Here is a 19,015-nt window from a genome sequence, read left to right on the forward strand (position 1 = left end):
CTCTGATTTTGGGTATGTCAGTAGTCCGCGCCATTTTTCGTAGTTTTTCTTCTTTTTTAAAGCAGTTGTAGTCCTATGCAGCCTTCGAAATTCATGCTAATGCTCGGCGAATGGAAATTGTCCAACGAGAGGAGCGGGAGGAGTAGTTCCTCATACGTCTTGGCTACTGATGAGAAATGAGAGCTCGGTCTGTACGACTCCCCTTTGCTCGTGTCCTTTTCAGGTTTCAGTAGCGGAATCGAACTGTCCATCTTCCAAACATCGGGTACTATAATTGTGCTCAGATAAGCTGAGGACAGTTATAAAATAACCGACTCCAGGCAGATCCAGATTTTTCAGCATCAGTGTAGAGATTCTGTTTGGAACCAGCGCCTTGTGCGACTTGGCGCCACGGATGACATTCGTAGCTTCATGCACGGTTGTTGTTGTTGTTATACACTGAAAGGCTCCATCGGGCCAATGAAAGGCTCCATCGGGTCAATGTGGTACGTACAACCATCTGCCATGGGATTGCACGGTTATTTGTCATGGCTGGCCAGCAGCACGGAGATCACAGATATACGAATGGCCTCCTTCTAGCCTTTTACTCTCGGGTCAAAAAATTGACGTTTATCTAAGTAACTCACAAGTATCGCCAGCATTGTTTATTTAAAATAAGTGTTTTCCTAGCAAGCAAATAAAAAACCAATCAGAACAAAAATCGACTGTTTTTCTGCAAATTTTCACTGGAAGTCGTTCGCGTACTTTTGCTTGCAATTTTTTTTTAATTAAATGAATATATCTTGATACCAACCCTTCAGTCTGATATGATATTCGCTTTGCGCGATATTTTCGGCGATTACTTTTTTAGATAATCGATTTTTAAAGCAAAACAACTTGCTGATTTCATTCACCAGGACATTCTCTTATTATCTAAGGTAACATTATAACAAAATTGTTCTTTTATCAATGTTATTTGTGTAGTGTTTCAAAAAGTAATCGCGAAAAACATGAAATCATTCAACAGTGAAAAACAAACATAGTACCAACCTTTAGTGAGCAAATTATAAACTCGGCCTACTGGGTTGTTGTCTCCATTTGGCTGTCAAATTTGCACGCATGCCGCTCTCTTGACAGTTCAGTCATCATTTAGTGTAAAGGTTATAAAGAACCCCACTGTAATTTGTAAGATATCGTTGTTAATATATAATTTATAAAATGTGGCCCCGTTTCGGTATAAAAGTCGGCAACAGTACGCTATGCATTGCACAAGTCAAGCCCACGGATACAAAGCCAGATGTAATAGCCAATAAACAAGGTGATCGGACCTCCCAGGCTTGTTTGCTATGGGATGGGATGGATGAAATAGAATGCGGATTAACGGCGAATCAAAAGATGTCTTCAAAACCAAAGCAAGCTGTAGCCAATAGTTTTCAATTACTCAAAGATGCCCAAGATATTACCGAGGAGTTTCTGGCAAAGGCTCGAAAGGCCATACCGTGTGAATATGATGGTGAAAAACAAAAATTTGTGCTGAAAGCTGCGCAGCCAACAGACAATGACGAAGACAAGGAGGTGACGAAGGAAATGTCAGCTTTTGAGGTTCAGGTTAAGCTGTTTGAGTCCGAATTGGAATTGGCCAAACAGTACCATAACGAGGCCGGCAAACCGACAGTGGTGTTGTCGATACCCAGCTATTATTCAGACAAATCGTGGTCTTTATTGGCTCAAGCGGCAGAAAAGGCGGGATTTCATGTTGCTCAAATTGTCGATGAACCCACCGCAGCTATTCTGGCATATGGCATAGGCGAAGAAGTCTCCAACGATGAATCCAAATTTGTGTGGACAATCAAATGTGGTGGCCTATATTCACATTTTGCTTTGTACGAAGTCCGACATGGACTGTATACAAAAATAGAATGCTTTGGCCCATTTCCCATTGGTGGTCAGCAGTTTACGGAAGAATTGGTGAAATTTATTTGCGAAGAATTTCAAAGAAAGTACAAACTAGATCCACATGAGAGCCGGCGATCACTAGCCAAAATTCGTACGGCAGCCGCTAATTGTAAACATATTTTAACGACACTGCCATCCACTCAACTCTATATAGATTCACTCATGGATGGTGTAGATTTCAATGTACAAATGTCGCGTGCTCGTTTCGAAAGTCTTATACAGCCGGTAATCAATAGTTTTATGCAAACATTGGGAGAAAATGTCGACAAGGCTTTGAAGAATCATCCGAGAGTAAAGAAAATCGATTCAATTGTTTTATTGGGCGCCACAACGCAAATACCCAAACTACAATCTGCCATATCAGCACGATATCCTGATGCCGAAGTCAATAGTTCGATTTCGGCCGACGAAGTTGTTGCTGTGGGTTGTGCCCGTCAGACTCTATTTCTAGAGGATAGCGAGCGGCAGATTTTGGAAGCCTCCGAAGAATGTGAATGTGTTGAGGAGGAGGTGACAATATGGCATGGGACGCCCGATGATGATGCAGATGCTCAAAAACTATTGAATCCAGGAGATGTTCTACCCAAAACCGTGGTTTTGAATATTAAATTGAAGGAAACCTCTTTGGGCTCGGAAACCTTTCAGTTGCGTTTTGGCTCACAGACCGTCGAAGTTAATGTTCACAAGGCCGAGAGCAGCATAGAAGGTGAGGGTTTCGTTCGCCTGGAAGCCGAAATAGAGAAGGCAGAAAATAGTGCTCCATTGGTGCGTTTGAAGTGCATATGATAACATTAACCGAAACGACAAAAGAGAGTTGCCCATAAATTATGAAGCGTGTCAACGTGCTGTAAAACGATGCCTGGAGTTTAGTTCAACTCGAGATTGGTAGTACGAAAAGCCTTGCAACACATATTGCTTGTTATTAGTCTAACAAATTTATTTAAATAAAAAGAGAAAACAAAAACAATTTCGTATTAGAAAAACCAGACATGATTATAATTGATTTGGAGCGAACAATGTTAGGATGATCTACTTTTTGTGGTCTCTGGGGTTTTTCAAATATCGCTGTTCTATTTGAAAAACAGCAAATGAATTCGCAGCAATTCTGGTTGGTTTCAGTTATTTAGTTTCTTTTAGGGCCGCATACGCTCCTGGCATCCTATCCACAACTTGTGGATGCGCTCGGTAGCTCCCAGCTTAACCTCTTATAATGACGAAGAACACTACACAGATTGGGGTTCAAAGTTTCAGTCTGTGTGTTATAGTTATCCCCTGCCTGGCTGTCGGCTGTCACATACATACCCTCTGAGACTTTAGGTTCTTTCATACCATATGAACGGATGAATAGAAACAAAAATGTTTGGTATTTTCATAACTTTATTGTCTTAAATCTACTACTACTTTGGCTTTGTACTAAAAATCCATTCTCATTTCATTCAGTTTGACCGCTTTAGCCTTTAAACCAGTCTCCAATTTTCGAAGGAATTCCTCAAACACCACCACCCCCTTAAACATGCTGGTCTTCTTGTAGTCTTTTATGCGAGATTTTTCATCAGTCTCCTCTTCGTTCTTCTTCTTCTCATCGAATGTGTTGATCTCCTGCAATAGTTGGGCAATATTTGGTACCATGGTGGGATTAAATTTCGCCGCAGCACTTGCATTGAAGGGTACACAAACTTTTCCCGTCGCAGGATGTATGCAAAAGGGGGCCTTCAGCAAATGGTTAAAACCTTTGGTTACATTGATGTCCAAACGCGGATACATACATGCCAATTGTATCTCTTCGATAATATTCTTCAGGCGACGGGACCACACAGATTGTGTGGCATTACAGCGCATTGTATGCGCGTAGCGCTTAAAGGCCTCCCAAACTTTAAGGGCGGGCGCTCCATCTTCCAAGTTGTTTAACAAAAATTGTTCGGTTTCTTTTCGGGCCATTTCATCTGGTATAAATTGACACAATTTCTCAATGCCCTTGGGTGAACTGAATAGGTTTTGATCGATCAAAATGACCTCCTCGAACATGGGTTCAATTATTTGAAATGCTCTTTTGACACTGTGATGCATGCGGTCACCTATGTAGACACGTGACACATTGCTACCATTCGAACCCATGGCATGACTAATAATTTGCAAATACTCAGCAACAGCAGAGCGACCTTGTGTATCCAAATGACGAGCCTCATAGTCACATATCCAACAATGTATACCACGACGACCGGAGAATACCCAGAGAATGTGTTCCCAACCGAAATCTTCCTTGATGGCTGCATCTAGAATATTGGCTGCAATTGCCATAAATTTCCAGCATTTTTGGCATACGCTTTTGTCGCTGCAACAGGTACGAACATCATCATAATCGGTCATATCGATATCGAAAACAAGTTCACGCTGCACGGGCGCCATGGCGGCTGCCGATACACGATTATTTTTAGGTCTAAAAAGAGATGTAACAAGAACAAAAAAAGGCTGTTATTGGCTTTTGTGTTCTATTTAGGTTAGGTTAGGTAAGAGTGACAGTCCTTTACAGACTCACGTGGACAATTTTTTAGTCCATTGTGATACCACAGTAGCGACAGTTCAAGGCTTCTGGCGGGAATCGAACCCATGACCACTGCACTGGCAATCCAAGCACGCTAGCAACTCGACTGCCGGGGCGCCCGGTGTTCTATTTATAAGCATAAAAATATAAATGCAATGATTTCACCTTGACCCCAACTGACATCGACCTTAACCTACATGAGACCGCATGGTAAACTCTATAACCTTTAAGGAGTGTCTCAGAACTCAATAAATACTCTGTTCTTATTGCATTCGCCCATCATACACCTGTCCATGCAGTTGCCGGATTCGTCAAGGGCGGTGTACCGACATACATATCTGTCAAACACCTGTCTGGGAAGAGGATGTCCAAATTTTCATTGAAGACAACTCTCTATTTGCAGTGTCATCTATAGTCCATGACTCAGTCATGTTGTTATAGCTACATGTCTATATGTGGAGGTGGCGATCCTCGTCTAGCTCCTATAGGTGAGCAAGCTCGTTCGGGTCCAAAAAATCGATCGCCGACGAAACACGGTGGCCAATGGTTTTTTAAAGGCCCAAATAACTCGCCTTTTCATATAGATGATCATAGGCACTCAGTATATCTGCTAGAGCCGGTGTCGCCCGGCTTCTCACTGAGGCTCTCCGCTCGATACCCCTGATTGTACACGACTGCAATTGCAGCTACTCCGTACAGAGCATTCCACAATCCGCAACCTGCGGACGCTTGTCGGTAGCTTGCAGCTAAGCTTCTAGTGATAAAAATGAACACCACACAGATCGGGGCTCAAAGTTCCAGCCTGTGTGGTGCTCAGACGATCTAGCCATGTCCGTCTGTCTGTCTGTTGAAATCACGCTACAGTCTTTAAAAATAGAGATATTGAGCTGAAACTTTGCACAGATTCTTTTTTTTGTCCATAAGCATGTTACGTTCGAAGATGGGCTATATCGGAATATATCTTGATCTAGCCCCCATAAAGACCGATCCGCCGATTTAGGGTCTTATGCCCATAAACGCCAAATTTATTATCCGATTTGTTAAGCCCTTCGATATCCCTCTTCAATTTGGCTCAGATCGGTCCAGATTTGGATATAGCTGCCATATAGACCGATCCGCCGATTTAGGGTCTTAGGCCCATAAAAGCCACATTTATACTCCGATTTCGCTGAAATTTGGGAGAGTGAGTTATGTTAGACCCTTTGACATCTATTTTCGATTTGGCTCAGATCGGTCCAGATTTGGATATAGCTGCCATATAGACCGATCTCTCTATTTAGGGCTATGGGCCCATAAAAGGCGCATATTGGGGACAGTGAGTTGAGTTAAGCCCCTCGACATAATTCTGCAATATGGCATAGATCGGTCCGGTTTTGGATATAGCTGCCATATAGACCTATCTCTCGATTTAAGGTTTTGGGCTCATAAAAGGCGCATTTATTGTCCGATGTCCCCGAAATTGGGGACAGTGAGTTAAGTTAAGCCCCTCGACATAATTCTGCAACTTGGCCCAAAACGGTCCCGATTTGAATATAGCTGCCATATAGACCGATCCCTCGATTTAAGGTTTTGGGCTCATAAAAGGCGCATTTATTGTCCGATGTCGCCGAAATTTGGGACAGTGAGTTGTTTTAGGTCCTTCGACAATCTTCGTCAATTCGGCCCTGATCGGTTCAGGTTTGGATATAGCTGCCGTATAAACCGATCTCTCGATTTAGAGCATTGGACCCATAAAAGGCGCATTTATTGTCCTATGTCCCCGAAATTGGGGACAGTGAGTTAAGTTAAGCCCCTCGATCTACTTCTGCAATATGGCACAGATCGGTCCGGATTTGGATATAGCTGCCATAAAGACCGATCTCCAGATTTAAGGTTTTCAGCCCATAAAAGACGCATTTATTGTCCGATTTGCGACAGTAAGTTGTGTTGGGTTCTTCGACATCCTTCTTCAATTTGGCCTAGATTTGGATACAGCTGCCATATAGACCGATTTCTCGATTTGGTTTATTTTTAGATATATCTACTAAAAAGATCAATATTTTGTTATTATTGCAAATTTTGCCCATGAACATTCCACTGAGGAACAGAGGCAAACTTCTCACATATCAATGAGTGCAGTCCGATTCAAGTTTTAAGCGCAATGATAAGGGGCCTCCTTTTTATAGCCGAGTCCGAACGGCGTTCAGCAGTGCGACACCTCTTTGGAGAGAAGTTTTACATGGCATAGTACCTTACAAATGTTGCCAGCATTAGGAGGGGAAAACCATCGTTGAAAATTTTTTTCTGATGGTCTCGCCAGGATTCGAACCCAAGCGTTCAGCGTCATAGGCGGACATGCTAACCTCTGCGCTACGGACCAAATACTAAGTACTTATAAGTATTTGGTCCAAATCGGAACATATTTCGATATTGCTGGTATGGGGCATAAGGTATGCATTTTTCACCGGATTTTGACGAAAGGTGGTTTACGTATATACCCGAGGTGGTGGGTAGCTAAAGTGGGCCCGGCCGAACTTTACGCCTTTTTACTAGTTTCCTTTTAATCCCAATAACCATACTACGAAATATTTTGGCGATCGGTTAACCAAAACTCGAGCCGACACGACGTCTACAGTTGGATGTGTGCTTTCTAAGGAATCCAGTTGAGTATTTTGGATCATGGCATAAATTGATAAACTAAGTACAAATTTTTATGAAATTATTACAAAAAAAATTTACCCAGCGTCACCCACCACTATGGCTGTGATAAATTGTATAGTTCAACTGAGAAATTTCTTCTGATTCAGCTTAGCCATGTCCGTCTGTCCGCGTATCCTTTCTGTGCTGTCTGTACGTCTGTCTTTGTTTTGTAATCAAGAGGGCAAACGCATTTGTTACCCAATCATCACGAAATTTGGTATGGAATGCTGTAATACTCATCTGAATACCTCTGCTACATTCTATCATAATCTTAAAATTGAGGATTTTGATATGTTTTGCAAACCGCCTGCTCACCTTGTATTCATAACAGCTCCAATATCGATTTTAAATGGGCAACGGTTACACAATTCCCTTTCAAATTCGATTTGTGTTTCAAAACACAAATAACGTATGTAAATATCATCGTGTAGGGTAAATGAAATTTCACGATTAGCAAAGATGCCCTCCTCAGCTGAAAACGAAAAAAAAAGAAAATAAGATTTTACCGCCATAATCATGAGTAGCCCAACTTACATAGACCATATGAAAGCCATCTGTAGAATGGCTTGTGCGGAAACAATCGTCGATAGTAAACAGGCAACATATCAGGTAAAAATGCAGGATCATAAATAGCATCATTGTTAGACTTCTTTTGTTTTTCATCGGCAATCTCTGTGGTGGTGGTAGTTTCTACTTCCATTTCAGGCATGTTTGTTGCTGTAGTATGTTAAAAATGACTTTGTAGTAATACTTAGGATCTTGTTCTAGAAAAGAGATAAAGGAAGGCTTTAGAAACGTTGTGAAATGGAGTGCATAAAAGATATACAGCTGTAATTATAAACAGAAGATTGTAATTTAAGCTTTAAAAAAAATTTCCAAACAATTTTGTATTTAGAGAAAATTTCATAGAAATTTTGTCTTGAGAGAAAATTTCATAGAAATTTTGTCTTGAGAGAATATTTCATAGAAATTTTGTCTTGAGAGAAAATTTCATAGAAATTTTGTCTTTAGAGAAAATTTCATAGAAATTTTGTCTTTAGGGAAAATTTCATAGAAATTTTGTCTTTAGGGAAAATTTCATAGAAATTTTGTCTTTAGGGAAAATTTCATAGAAATTTTGTCTTTAGGGAAAATTTCATAGAAATTTTGTCTTTAGGGAAAATTTCCTAGAAATTTTGTCTTTAGGGAAAATTTCCTAGAAATTTTGTCTTTAGGGAAAATTTCCTAGAAATTTTGTCTTTAGGGAAAATTTCCTAGAAATTTTGTCTTTAGGGAAAATTTCCTAGAAATTTTGTCTTTAGGGAAAATTTCCTAGAAATTTTGTCTTAAGAGAAAATTTCCTAGAAATTTTGTCTTTAGAGAAAATTTCCTAGAAATTTTGTCTTTAGAGAAAATTTCCTAGAAATTTTGTCTTAAGAGAAAATTTCTTAGAAATTTTGTCTTTAGAGAAAATTTCTTAGAAATTTTGTCTTTAGAGAAAATTTCATAGAAATTTTGTCTTTAGGGAAAATTTCATAGAAATTTTGTCTTTAGAGAAAATTTCATAGACATTTTGTCTTTAGGGGAAATTTCATAGAAATTTTGTCTTTAGGGGAAATTTCATAGAAATTTTGTCTTTAGGACAAATTTCCTAGAAATTTTGTCTTTAGGGAAAATTTCATAGAAATTTTGTCTTTAGAGAAAATTTCATAGACATTTTGTCTCTAGGGAAAATTTCATAGAAATTTTGTCTTTAGGGAAAATTTCATAGAAATTTTGTCTTTAGGGAAAATTTCATAGAAATTTTGTCTTTAGGGAAAATTTCATAGAAATTTTGTCTTTAGGGAAAATTTCATAGAAATTTAGGGAAAATTTCATAAAAATTTTGTCTTTAGGGAAAATTTCATAGAAAGACTTTAGAGAAAATTTCATAAAAATTTTGTCTTTAGGGAAAATTTCATAGAAATTTTTTCTTTAGAGAAAATTTCATAGAAATTTTTTCTTTAGAGAAAATTTCATAGAAATTTTTTCTTTAGAGAAAATTTCATAGAAATATTGTCTTTAGAGAAAATTTTCTTAGAAAAAATTTTATAAAAAAGTTTTTCGTTAAATATTTTAAGATAATTTGTTCAAGAGAGTGTGACCCAATGCAGTTAGGGTAGTCCAATGATGTATGGCGATGCTGTCCAACATCTTTTTACAGTGTTGACGATACGAGCTAATATTGGCATCTTGCAGAGACAACACATTGAAGGAACGGCCCGTAACCAGATATTTTCCCTCCATTAAAGAATATTTTAAAAATATTTTTATTTGAATATTTTGTGATTTTTTTTTTTATTAATTTTTTTGTTTGTTTCGGTTTTAAATGTTAATAAAACATTAAAGAAAGACAAAAGATAAATGTTAAGAATAAATTTATATCTTTATTATCTAAACAAAATTTTTATTTCTTTGAAGTTTATAGTTTTCATATCATAGTTCGGTCATCACACCATTTTGTTTTGTCTTATATATTTAAGTATATATATATTTAGTTAATATAATGAAAATTTCTTTTTGTTTTTGATCGAGAATTTGCCAAACAATTCCTCGTAGTATTGCGAAATTTGTAGCAAATATTGAAAATTCATACATGCAACAGCGTATGTTGTTGTTGTAACGGAGTTTTGTACTCCCTGCATGTAGCTCCTCAAACTTGATCGGTATCTCAAAAAATTAAGACATGTATGTTTGTGCTTGAAATTCTTATTCATATAATCTTATCTAGAGCATAGTGTGCTCATGTAAGATCTTTTCTTATAGGCTCTGCTTTGAGTTTTTTTTTTATTTACAAGAGATATTTTACTCACGCCACGGTTAGGCGTATATCTTGCATTTTATGCTGTTGCCAGAGATCTTCGGAGGGTTTCGGAGGAGCTGTGCTATACAAAGTAACCGAAGCTATGTGATTGTTGGACATTACCTCAAATATAATGTCTTGATAGCCATAACAGAAGGTCGAACCAAAGGGATTGGCGGTATTGGTGGAACTGGCTCTATGCAGTACCACTGGACGTTCTGAGGGAGCCATGGCAGCACTTATTTCATTCCACTTTGAGTAGGCATTAATGGTGACAGGTGAGGTTACAGCATCTGGATTTCCTCCGCCACCTGTACCACCACTGCCATAGGAAGCACGTGATGCATTGTCGTTCAGAGAGGAACGCTCAGGTTGCAATTGAAATTGAAATTCACATCTATGGTACATGTTGAAGTTAAAGTGGCCGGGATAGTTGGTGTGTAAGATAAACTTCTTGCAAGTCTGGGTGCGAGCATCAAATAGCACATCTATTCCCAAAGTAAAATAGTTGAAGAATATGTCACTGCGTTTGGTTTGGGCTTGCCTATTCACGTTTGAGGAATGAATTTTCATTTTGTCTTCACTCTTGAAGAAAATACGATTCGGGGCTCCCAACTGTGTGGTCACATCTTGGCAGCTGTCTCCAAAAAGAATCTCCTTTGTGAAGCATTGGCGTCTAGGCTCCAATGAACGGCCCGAACCCTCGGTAAAGAGTTTCAATCTCAATCCTTTTGTGCAGCCAAGCACCGAACGTAGTACTGTTACCGTATCCAAATACAATTGACGATGATAGCAAGCTAAGGGCAGTGGTGGTGTTTTGTTCTCGGCCACATTGCTGCCAGCATACAAGGACATTTTGGAGACCACAGGTGAGGCTCCGCTTAAAAACACCAATGAGCCCAGACCATGAGCATAACCAGCATGCAATTTACTATCAACGGGAAAGTAGAAGCTCAAGCCACGAAAATGTAAGGCAAACAATTGCTTGGCCGCATCGTATACTCCAGGATGAGTAGCACCAAAGGAGTGCTCAATTTGTTCGATGGATGGCAAGACTTCAGGTGAATTAAAATAAACTCCTCCATACTTTAGCTTGACCAACTTCATATTGCACACCTCAATGTTTTTTAAACGTTGATTGACTGGGTCAAATATTAAACGCAATCCATCCTGAGGCAGATTAATGATGATATCCACACCCAACGGATTGCTGTCCGAGTACAGCACTTGAACACCTTTGATGATGCCCACCTGCGACTGTATGATGGCAATTGCTTGGGAGAAATGCATACCCAAAACAAATTCCCAGGCATCACAGCCCAAGGAAATTTCGGGAACTATCTCCAAGTCCAACATGTTTTGAAATAATACAAATTAAGCTATAATTACACACAAAAACAAATATATATTAGTAATTAATGCGACGCAGTATTTGCAATGTGAAAAATACTTACATTTTTTGTTTCCTATATAATAAGGAGTTGGCAGATTTGGGCAGTGTGATAAGTGTCTAAAAATTATTTTCTTTTTATAAAGATTGCCTTAGAAGACCCACGATTGCAACAAGGTTCTAGTTTTAATATTTTTTAAAACTTAAAATTTGACCCTGATATGAACAAACTATTGTTTCTGTATTTTCGTTTAAGTTCTTTGTTATGATGAAACAACAACTGCGTTCCCCGTTTCTCCGTCTTTAGCAATTTTCTCAACGGCGTCAAATAATGGAACGGCATATGAGTCTGTGTAAGCAACCATGGCCGAACACATGTGCAAATGCGACAACTTGCCGTTAGAGCCGATTATAAATAACGGCTTAATACCATGTTTTCACTTGGAGCAAATCTAGATTTGCGACAAGATTTCGGAAATCTCGTTTTTTTGCAACGAGTTTTCCCATACATTTTCAATGTGAACAAATCTACTAATTTGAAGAGATGCAGCAAATCTCCTTCCATATTCAAATTCAACACTGCATTTGCATTAAATACCGGTTATTATTGGGATTTTTGGGCAGCACTTTTTCTTAACATCTGACAATTTCTTATTGAAATTATAAAATTTAGTAGTAATTTGATAAAATCCTTTCGCAAACTTAATTGCTGAAGACAGTAAAGATGCCAATCACTATCAAAACCGTCACTGCTGGCAAATAAAAACCGCATAAATCGCAGTGGAAACTGGTTTTGAAGATTATCTCAAATCAAGTGGATTTGGGCTCTAGTGGAAACATGGTTTAAAACTTAAAATGCGAAAAAAACAAATATTTGTTGGCATTCTGTTCGGACATACAGGCCTGTTCCGGTTTTCAAAAACGGAAAACGAAAAAAATGTTTGTGCCTTTATTTACTAAGCCCTCTTCGTTTATCGTTTGATATCACTTGTGATTCCTCTTAATATATAGAAATTTGATTGGAGTATGCTTGCAGCTTGGATATAGCAAGATTTGTAAAATATAAGGCAAACAAAATCTCTCGTGTTACGTTTTTGAAAACCGAAACTATTATTATGTTAGCCTCTGGCCCTTTTTTACAAATAAATTACAAATCTTTATTTTGGAAAGGGCAAAAAAATGCCACTCCTGCCCTATACACCTTCAAGAGCGCCATTGGCAGAAGTTGGGGGTTTAGACCGCGTGGCGTGCAGTGTCAGACCTATTATGCTATATGGTTGTTGTTGTCGTAGTAGCAGTATGTGGTACACTGAGGCGGCAGCCCTTGCCGATGAAGGAGTTCATCGGGTCAATCCGGTACATACAACCGGCAGCCATGGGATTGATATGGTGTTGGGGTCTGGTGGACGGCGCTTCAAAAGTCTACCTATTGCTTAATTCTTAACCGGATCGAAAGGATGACTTGTTTGTGCATCACAGCCGCACTGAGGACGCCACCATCTGATGCACTGAATTTAATGCAACATCTTATGCCTCTGGCCAAATTGCAGCGACTACTGCCGTGAGGTTAAGGGAGCTTTCTCATTGGCCATGTGGCTGCTACGGACACTGTGCTATCCTTGATACAATATCCGATGTTCCAATCAGTGTGGATTATACCCTACCTGAGCCGCTTTTTGATAAAAATAACTATACCACTATTACTGATAGAACCGTTTGGAACTACGATATCCCTGGTAACAGAAGTTACATAGACTTCTATACGGATGGTTTGAAAGTAAACGACCAGGTGGGCTTTGCGGTATACTCTAAAGATCTAGAACTGGTCATATCGAAAAGGTTACCCGACAACTGCAGTGTGTATCAAGCAGAGATCCTTGCAATTAAGGAAGTTGTGGAATGGCTAAGATATAATGTCATTACGACGATTGGCATAAATATCTTCACAGGCAGCCATTAAATCCCTGGAGAACGTATTTCTGAACACAAAAACCACTCTCGACTGTCGCAGATCTCTCAACGAGATTGTTGAACAGATCAAAATTCACCTGTTCTGGGTACCGGGCCACAGAGATATCCCAGGGAATTGCAAAGCGGATGAGCTTGCGAGACTAGGAACTACCCCACACATTCCAGGGATACTGAAATCTGTGGATTTGCCTCTAGCGACATGAAAGCTAAGTTTTCAGGACCAGGCCCGAAGGACAACGAATGATAGATGGCCCAAAACTATGTGGCCTAATCTAGACTAGAAGAGGTCATTGTCATTGGCTAGAACAGACGTTTCGGTCATTGTGTCCGCCATGACAGGCCACTGTCTAAACTTTCGAACCGAACACTGATTTTGGTAATAAAATTCAATGATTTGCAAGCGTTGCTCGTTAGTAAGTCTATTCATGATGAAATGTCAAAGCATACTGAGCATCTTTCTCTTTGACACCATGTCTGAAATCCCACGTGATCTGTCAAATACTAATGCATGAAAATCCTAACCTCAAAAAAATCACCCTTTACCTTGAGTGGAAAATATCGTAAATTGAAATGTCAAAGCGGTTTTAGAAATAATGTTTGTTTTACAACTTATCTTCTTCAAATGTGTTTTATATTTGTATTTTCATCATTATAACACTGTTTTATTGCTTATATGTGAAATATCGGATCAATAGAACATCTTTTTAAGATTTTAGAAAAAACTCACAGCTGTGTTATCAAACCTTTGACATTTAGATTAACGTCAAAATCAAAACAAAAATAGAAAAATTGAACTCAACTATTCGCATGCATTCTGGTTTCCTTGTATCATATTTTGATGAGTTTTTATTTAAGATTAAAGGAATATATATGGCAATTCGATAAAAAAAAAACTTCGCGCTCAAAACAATTTATAAATTCGGCAATGCATCTTATTTTAGTCATTAATAGACAAAGCTCACTCATTCGTGCCACAGAAAATAATTTTTGAGAAAAAAAAACTAAAAATCATCACCCTATTGTACATATCTGCTACTACTGCTATGATACAATTGTTTACCATACCGCACACCGTTAATCGTCATGTGTTTTATGTTGCGTTACGTTCATATAAATCACTCGATTACTAAATAAGCACTTGCAATGCTGATCCCTTAATTTTGGCGCGAAAAACTACATCGACTATTGTTCACTGAAAAACATCACATACCTTGGACAAAATACTTTTGATTCATAAATTTCCAACACTATTTCACTTGTATAGTCTTTTTCAAATAATTTTAAGGCTAAATTATAAATGGAATGAACAAATTTTAAACTTTTTGGGGAGCAGCCTTCTTGACGTGACTTGTTGTTTTGGTTGATGTTTTTGTTACTGGTATTGCCATATGATTCGAAAAGTTAGTAGTGCCAGTATTGTCAATTATTTTTACTGAAACGACATTCAAAATCGCAATGGCACATGAAGGCAGTAGTAAGCGAAACTGGAAAAACTGCACTTTATGTGGTGCACCCCCGATTTTTATACCCTCCACCATAGGATGGGGTTATACTAATTTCGTCATTCTGTTTGTAACTCCTCGAAATATTCGTCTCAGACCCAATAATGTATATATATTCTTAACCATCATGACATTTTATGTCGATCTAGCCATGTCCGTCCGTCTGTCTGTTGAAAGCACGACGCTTACTTTCGAAGGAGTAAAGCTAGTCGCTTGAAATTTTGCACAAATCCTATTTATTAATGTAGGTCGGTTGGGATTGTAAATGGGCCAACTCGGTCCATGTTTTGATATAGCTGCCACATAAACCGATCTTGGGTCTTGACTTCCTGAGCCTCTAGATGGCGCAAATCTCATCCGATTTGGCTGAAATGCATGAGATGTTTTGTCATGATTTCCAACAACTGTGCTAAGTTTTGTTGAAATCCGTCCATAACCTGATATAGCTGTCATATAAACCGATCTGGGGTCTTGACTTCTTGAGCCTCTAGAGGGCGCAATTCCTATCCGATATGGCTGAAATTTTGCACGACGTGTGTCGTTATGACTTTCAACAACGGTGTGTGTTATTATCTGATTTGGGTGAAATTTTGTACAACGGCTTCTCGTATGACCTTAAACTTACAAAAAACATCCGGCAGGGTCCATCAAAATTGTTTCAGAATTAGACATAGCTCCCACTTTGTACCTCTAGGGTAGGTGTAGGGTTGTTGTTGTTGTTATAGCAGTGTTTTGAACACTGAGGCGACAGCCCTTGCCAATGGAGACCTCCACCGGGTCAATCCGGTACGTACAACCGTACAATGTCATGTAGGGTATTATAAAGTAGGCACCGCCCGACTTTTGCCTTTCCTTGCTGGTTTTTTCATATCTATTCCTTCGTTTCCTTCATTTGATACCCATATTGCCTATGCTAACAAGGTGCAAAATTCTTAAGATCCAATTGTCCAATTTGTAGGCATATTTTTGCATAATAGTAATCTACCCGACAATACCTATCATTTGCCTTGGTTGGACCACTGCGCCCAAGGGGGTTTTTGGGCCCATGAAGGGCCAGTAGCCTTTGCCCCAAAAACGGAGTTTGGATTCGTGTTTGTTGTCAACCCACATCTGCACACCAAATTTCAGCGAAATCGGAGGTGCGCCCTATAAAATGCAGTTTTACCGGGTAATTAGATAAAATCGATCAAGATCACAATGTCGCGATTGGTAGAAAGGTAGTTTATGCCTAGGCACGGTGAAACGAATCGGTGAATCGAATGAACCATAACATATGCCTTAAGAAACGCCATATATTATATAGCGACGAGAGTTTGAAAGAGTTGTGCATGTGAGTTGTCGTGAGACCAAAACCGTGACCGTGGGATTGAATTAATATTATTCGTGCTTAAGCGTAGGTTAGGTTAAGTAAGAGTGACAGTCCTTTTACAGACTCACTTAGACAATTTTAAGTCCATTGTGATGCCACAGTAGCTTCTGGAGGGAATCGAATCTACGACCCCTGCACTAGTAATCCAAGCACGCTACCAATTCGGCTACCGGGCGCCCCACAAAAGTTTTTGGGAGGCGCCCCGGTTTTTGCCCGCGATTCTGGGTGTCTGCAAATTGCCATAAGACACGAAGGCACGAAACAAAGCCGTGCCTTTGTGTCTTATGGCAGCACTTGGAGGATAGAAAAAGAAACTCTATTGGCATTCTACTATAAAGCGTCGGGGTGACCTGTAATGAATTATCCGCCACAGCTTAACCTACCTCAGATGTCATTAGCTTGGAGTACTGAAGCCGTATAAACAAATTTACACTGTTGTTGTTGTAGCTGCAGATTTGCGGAGGGGAGCTATCCCTGGCCAGTTTTAATCCTTCATAGATCCCGGTACATTGTCAAAAATTTTTTCGTTTGTAAAACACTTTTATATACTTTTTGATGTTGTGGTAAAATTTGCCATAGAAACTATTTCTCTTAATACAAATCTTTAAAAATCGTTGCTATTCTAAGTTAATAATTCTAGGTCTACATTTTGTTTTTTTAAATGTAATTTTCACTCAATTTAACTCTGTAAAGCTCTGATGCCCTGTTCTGTGTTTTCTAAATTGCAAATCTTATACTAATATTTCTATATTCAACTTATTCTACAGTGGTTCTATACCTCCCGCTGCAACAGGGCTATCACAAACCGTGCAACAGAAATTCGAATCTGTGCTGATATTTGCTGATAAACAATAATAGCAATAAATATGCTCGCAACCCATATAGTGAGGCAATGTGGGTCGTTCGCCACAAAATACGCAGGTAGTTGTTGGCGTTAGTTTTGGTTTCCCTTTGGCTGTGGGAGTCAGAGCCTCATTATCTGCCTCTTCGCTTGAAATTGATTTTCGAGAACTTAGGAGATTGCGGGCCACACGCTGTATTTTACGGAAATTAATAATTGGCAGAACCAAACCCAACATTTCCTGCAAAGAAACTTTAAAATTAAAAAAATAAACCAAGTAAACTTTTATTACTTACCATAAATCCACCCCATAACAATTCACGTGTTAAATATTTGTAGCCAATATCTCTGCGTTGATTGTGGCGCAAGCTTATGTAGTCCAAACCCAGTAAGAAGTCAATCAGAGTTGGCTTTCTACCCGTTTTCAAAAATCGAAAGAAATTCAAAACGGATAAAACAAGAGCTGCATTCTCTCCATATTCGATTGCCTTGGATAGCCATTCGACTCGACGAGTTAAACGTCTTTCTTCGATCTTTTTTATGTAGCTGGGTAAAACGGTAAGACAAAAGTGTAGTACTAATCTGGATAAAGTCAAGCGTTCCGAGTCGTAGGCCAATACCAATAGTTGTTGGCCAAAAGTTGAACAGCGTTTGCCCACAGAACCAAACCAAATGGCTGATTGTATGAGTAAATCTAGCTCAGGTTGTATTTTGAAAAACAATACGGGCTGCAGGGAGATATAAACAGCATTAAGATAATCCCAAGACAGATGACTGATTGTTATGTTTGCTTACCGATATGGCTTGTAAGTTCTCTAGAAGGGTATCCCTTATCAGTCTTGTAATATCTTTATTCAAGCTAATGGCATCAATCTGAAATGGGGGTAATTGAAAATTGTTTTAGCAAGAATTGATGGTAAATGATCTAATAACTTACTTGATTGACTCTAGGTACGTATTGATTTTTTGTTTCCATTTTGGAATGTTTCATTAACCTGTGGCTGTTTGATTTACTACTGTAACATTTAATTTAGTTCTTGTATTAGCAATTTTGTTCTTGGATTGGCTGCGTATAATTAATTCAAAAGTTCAATGGTCAATTCCCTACTGAGGAAACAACAACAACATAGCCGCAAGTAAACACAGCGTTGATGTATAGCGGAACTATAGGTCTATTCGTGTATTTTTCCAGTATTAATATGCAGAACAGTAAAGGCAGGTACTATATTCGGTTTTCGCGTTGAAACTCCATATAAAAAAAAAAAAAACAAACAGAAAAATTTGCCGAAATGTGTTTGTTTCGTCATAAATTGTTTTTTCATCTGGGGAAAATTTACATTTCGGGACGCCGATTGAGAGCACAACCACATTCGCTGTGCAACAAGTCACTTCCTTAAGCGAAATAAACGAGCGTCAAACCTAGAAGGGTTAGTGACATGACATAATTACTAGGTAGTGTACCGTAAACAGGTGAGTACAACTTTTTCTCGCGAAGTACACTATCTGTCAACGAGTTTTGGTTGTGCGCGTGTATTATATTTAAGAACGATACATACACAAACAATGGAAAATGGTTCGAACTAGTAACATACTCAAAATCAGAGTTGTACTAATCACTGATTTTGGCAGATAGTGCACTCAACATTTTGCTGTTGGGCAACTGCCGCTACCTGTAAATGAATATATCTTGGTTAGTGATGTTGCTCATATGTATTTACTCAAGATATATTTATTTACAGGTAGTGGCAGTTTCCCAACAACAAAATATTGAGTGCACAATCCGTCAAAATCAGTCATTAGTACAACTCTGATTTTGTGAATGTTACTATGTTTGTATGTGGTATGGTTCTTAACTATAATACACACACACACAACCAAAATTAGTTGACAGATAGTGCACTTTGCGAGAAAAACATGTACTCAGCTGTTTAAAGTACGATACCTGGTAATTATGTCATGGTTCTT

At 38.8% G+C, this 19,015-nt stretch overlaps 4 protein-coding genes across 4 annotated transcripts; 1 reads left to right on the forward strand and 3 right to left on the reverse strand.

Moving 5' to 3' along the window:
* Positions 1–1,114: 1,114 nt before the first annotated feature.
* On the forward strand, positions 1,115–2,923 carry LOC106090455 (heat shock 70 kDa protein 14). Its single transcript, XM_013256634.2, has one exon. It carries the CDS (start codon positions 1,198–1,200, stop codon positions 2,719–2,721), a length of 1,524 nt encoding a protein of 507 aa, XP_013112088.1. The 5' UTR covers positions 1,115–1,197; the 3' UTR covers positions 2,722–2,923.
* Positions 2,924–3,294: 371 nt separating this feature from the next.
* Positions 3,295–14,718, reverse strand: LOC106090462 (DNA primase small subunit). Its single transcript, XM_013256644.2, has 4 exons — positions 14,549–14,718; positions 7,691–7,920; positions 7,472–7,628; positions 3,295–4,372 (listed from the first exon to the last, which is right to left on the reverse strand). Exons 2-4 carry the CDS (start codon positions 7,863–7,865, stop codon positions 3,349–3,351), a joined length of 1,356 nt encoding a protein of 451 aa, XP_013112098.1. The 5' UTR covers positions 7,866–7,920; positions 14,549–14,718; the 3' UTR covers positions 3,295–3,348.
* LOC106090463 (PHAF1 protein CG7083) lies at positions 9,542–11,654 on the reverse strand. Its single transcript, XM_013256646.2, has 2 exons — positions 11,432–11,654; positions 9,542–11,356 (listed from the first exon to the last, which is right to left on the reverse strand). Exon 2 carries the CDS (start codon positions 11,331–11,333, stop codon positions 9,984–9,986), a length of 1,350 nt encoding a protein of 449 aa, XP_013112100.1. The 5' UTR covers positions 11,334–11,356; positions 11,432–11,654; the 3' UTR covers positions 9,542–9,983.
* A 1,944-nt stretch (positions 14,719–16,662) lies between the features above and the next one.
* LOC106090457 (peroxisome biogenesis factor 2) lies at positions 16,663–18,173 on the reverse strand. Its single transcript, XM_013256636.2, has 4 exons — positions 17,988–18,173; positions 17,846–17,923; positions 17,347–17,778; positions 16,663–17,291 (listed from the first exon to the last, which is right to left on the reverse strand). The coding sequence occupies exons 1-4, from the start codon at positions 18,039–18,041 to the stop codon at positions 16,971–16,973; spliced, it is 885 nt and encodes a 294-aa protein (XP_013112090.1). The 5' UTR covers positions 18,042–18,173; the 3' UTR covers positions 16,663–16,970.
* Between the last annotated feature and the right edge of the window lie 842 nt (positions 18,174–19,015).

This window comes from Stomoxys calcitrans, chromosome 1, assembly GCF_963082655.1.
Source record: "Stomoxys calcitrans chromosome 1, idStoCalc2.1, whole genome shotgun sequence".
In the NCBI taxonomy this organism is placed as follows: Eukaryota; Metazoa; Arthropoda; class Insecta; order Diptera; family Muscidae; genus Stomoxys; species Stomoxys calcitrans.

What these genes read in the sequence shown, in the direction of transcription:
- LOC106090457 (XM_013256636.2), bottom strand. Translation starts at nt 18,041, where the DNA reads ATGAAACATTCCAAAATGGAAACAAAAAATCAATACGTACCTAGAGTC. An exon ending in ACGTACCTAGAGTCAATCAA is followed by an intron (nt 17,924 to 17,987) that starts GTAAGTTATTAG and finishes CCCCCATTTCAG; the next exon opens with ATTGATGCCATTAGCTTGAA. An exon ending in AGAACTTACAAGCCATATCG is followed by an intron (nt 17,779 to 17,845) that starts GTAAGCAAACAT and finishes ATCTCCCTGCAG; the next exon opens with CCCGTATTGTTTTTCAAAAT.
- LOC106090462 (XM_013256644.2), bottom strand. Translation starts at nt 7,865, where the DNA reads ATGCCTGAAATGGAAGTAGAAACTACCACCACCACAGAGATTGCCGAT. An exon ending in ATGGCTTTCATATGGTCTAT is followed by an intron (nt 7,629 to 7,690) that starts GTAAGTTGGGCT and finishes TTTCGTTTTCAG; the next exon opens with CTGAGGAGGGCATCTTTGCT. An exon ending in GGAGCTGTTATGAATACAAG is followed by an intron (nt 4,373 to 7,471) that starts GTGAGCAGGCGG and finishes ATCTCTTTTTAG; the next exon opens with ACCTAAAAATAATCGTGTAT.
- LOC106090455 (XM_013256634.2), top strand. Translation starts at nt 1,198, where the DNA reads ATGTGGCCCCGTTTCGGTATAAAAGTCGGCAACAGTACGCTATGCATT.
- LOC106090463 (XM_013256646.2), bottom strand. Translation starts at nt 11,333, where the DNA reads ATGTTGGACTTGGAGATAGTTCCCGAAATTTCCTTGGGCTGTGATGCC.